The following is a 3,085-nucleotide window of genomic DNA, read 5'->3' on the forward strand; positions in this document are numbered from 1 at the left end:
AATATATATATTTTATATTTTGTTTTAAGGATATTTTTACGTTTTTTGGTTATGATTTAATTCTATTTTTCAATTTGCTTCTCATGGGTTTATTTTGGTTCTTATATGCCTGAAGATGGAGTTTAATATGTTATATCTATAAATCCCATTTTTTCTTATGTATCTCCACAAGTTCTGTATGTTTGTTATTATAAAGCTAATATTGTCGCATTCGATGACAACGTCAGGGCTTGAATTGATATTATATTAAGCTTAAAATGTATCACCATAACCATAATTAACAGTGCAATTAACGCCAATAAATAATCCTAACTGATACATACCTGACACTCTTCTTACTATTTTTTTTGTCATAACCTAGATCCACAACTTAAAGTCAATAATAAGTTTAAATGAAGCTAATTCTATTAAATGTCACTTATCCACTTTACAAACACAATGCCAACTTATCGAACTGTATAACAATACCAAGGCAGTATATATTATCCCCTATACATTCTCGTACCATTATTCTTGATTTGATTCATTTATCTTTTCTTCTTTATTTTTATCCTCTTCTATATATATCTAAGAGTTATTTTAAACTTTTTATTGTCTACTTCTAATTATCTAGCAAAGATTTATTGTTATTACTTTATCTTGTACTGTATTTTAATACCTCTATTTTCTACACTGTTTTTTGTAAAGCTGCTGGGAAATTCAATTTCCGGGAGTCATCCCAAAAGGATCAATAAAGAAAAATCTAAGTCTAATCAAGGGCGTGGCTGATTTGAGTGACAGGCAAACTACATAAATATACACAAATATTTATCTTTTGTTCATTTTTCTTGTAAACTACGTCAAAAAATGCACTAAGACGTGAGTCATTTACTGATATAATCTACCTACTAGCTAATGTTGGAGTGAATATGCACATAAATTATGATGCCAGAAAAGAAAAGGAAGAAGAACAAGATGAAGCTGGCAAGAGTTTAAATAATAACGCAGCTCATAAAGCTGCTCCACCACCACCACATTACAACATAAGACATAAGACAGGACACAGGACTTTTCTTTTAGGGGCCCGTAAGATGCATTTAATCACACTCCGTTCCCCTCCGCTTCCACAGCGACACTTAAACTCAGTTTGTGACTGTACATTTAAAAACAAAGGACAGGATTAGAGCTTTTAATAACTTTAATACACATTCTTTGATCCCAGAATCTTCTATAACGCCTCACAAGACAAATATGTCTTTTAAAAACTTAAATTATAAAGAAAAAAAGTTCACATTTTCAGTCCATTTTAAAGCCCCTCGCTTTAGTTTTACTCATGCCTCATGATCCCGTGTTATTATTGCAGAACGAACATTAAATCCAAAACATACCTCATATATAAAGATGAAGGATTTTAAAGTATTGCGTGTGGTTAAGTATTGCTTGTTTTTACATATCATTTGTGCCGTATCATGCAAGATGCTACACAGATAAACCCCACTGTGCGTGTCCTCCGTAGCTTTACAACATCCACTCTCATCCAGAGAATAATTCAGTAGATGCACATGCATTTTCACATTAGTAAAGTATTCGATATAATACCTAAATAAATAAAAAAAAGAACTGGCTTAAGATATGTGGCTGAAGCACTCACATGACACTAAGATCGGCATTATCACATTTCATTCACATGTTAAGAGCATAAAAATAGATTAATCATTTAATTAGTTGCCTCCCTTTAAACATCAGGTGGAACAGCAGACCTTTAGTTACATGGCTTAAACATTTTTGCAGTCTTTCTTTTGTTTGGCACACGTTGATAAATGCTCAGAAAACCTTTCGCCCGGACTTTGGCGCGTCTACTTGGCGCTGAGATCCACCACCAGGTGCTGGTAGGCCAGCGTGTTGCCCTTGAAGCTGGCTGCCAGCAGGATGTCCTTGTTGTCGACAGAAACCAAGCTGAACGCCCGCGGGGCCCTCATGTTGAGCTCCTGGAAGGGCTGAAAGCGCTGGGTGAGGTCGTCCCACAGGTACACTCTGGAGAAAGAGAAATCGCTACCGAGAATGAGGTACTGGCGGAGGCCCACCGTGAAGGGATACACCGCCATCGAGCCCCGGGAGGGAAGAGTCTGGATCTCTATGAAGCGCTGGCCTTCCCAGCGGAGGATCTTGGAGTCGCCGATGAAGCGCGTGAGGCAAAGGTAGAGGACCTTCCTCACCCAGAAGTGCTTGACCATCTGCACGTCTGCCAGCTCGGTGATCTGGGAGAAGAAGACGAACTGCCGCTGGCTTCGGTTCCACTGGTAAACCACCGGTGGTTGGGAGGCGCTGGAGAGGATGAGGTGAGGCTTTCCCGCGACATCGAGGAACTCCACGTGGGTGTCCCGATGCCAGGGATGGAGGGACTGATGGGAGTAGAAACCGTTGCTGTTCCAGCGGTAAATGCTGGTGGAGCCGGCCTTGGAGCTGTCTGCCACCACGAAGTACCACTCCTCATCCAACTGGAAGGTATCCACGAAGTTGGGCTTCCTCACACGGGTGGTGTCGATGTCTTGGATCTTGACAAAGCGCTGCGGGTCCTCTTCCCACCTGTGGTTAGCACAAAAGGTTCTTAGAGCGTTCACAAAAGATTTACACAAAAAAAGGAATAGTTTGGGAGATATGTTTGTTTAATTTGTTGCTGAGATGAACTCTTAAGAAGTGAAGCTGAATTTGAGCTTCAGTGAGACTGTTGTCGACAGACTTTGCAGCAGTTTAAACTTGAATTGTTTTTATTAAACATGTTTGACAATGTCCTTATTAATGTGTAATTTCAAACACCTTATGTCTTTTATCTTAGCAAAGAAATGTTAATTTTATTTTCTGTTTTACAACAACAGTAAGAAAGTTTTAAGAGAAAATGTAACACCATAAAAGTGTGTTTTTATTTGTTTATTTATTTAAGTTAAATTCAAATAAAGGATATAAAAAGGACAATAGATAATGTGTTAGATGGAGAGAGAAAACAGTCCCAAAGGGGCGATAGAACTCCTTATTGTTACTGTTGGGGAGGGACCAAAAGAAACGACTCCTGGTGCTTTCTACCTGATTTGCCTCCATACTAAAAAAA

At 38.6% G+C, this 3,085-nt stretch overlaps 1 protein-coding gene across 1 annotated transcript in view; it reads right to left on the minus strand.

Moving 5' to 3' along the window:
• Nucleotides 1–1,084: 1,084 nt before the first annotated feature.
• lgi3 (leucine-rich repeat LGI family, member 3) overlaps nucleotides 1,085–3,085 on the minus strand; it is a gene marked incomplete in the record, with an annotated part of 8,318 nt that continues 6,317 nt past the window's right edge. The window contains 1 exon segment of the mRNA XM_035658662.1: nucleotides 1,085–2,565. Within this exon segment, the coding sequence (XP_035514555.1) occupies nucleotides 1,836–2,565 (730 nt within the window).

The sequence above is a fragment of the Morone saxatilis genome, unplaced genomic scaffold (assembly GCF_004916995.1).
Source record: "Morone saxatilis isolate NCDOM2014 unplaced genomic scaffold, NCSU_SB_2.0 Contig16, whole genome shotgun sequence".
Taxonomy (NCBI): Eukaryota; Metazoa; Chordata; class Actinopteri; family Moronidae; genus Morone; species Morone saxatilis.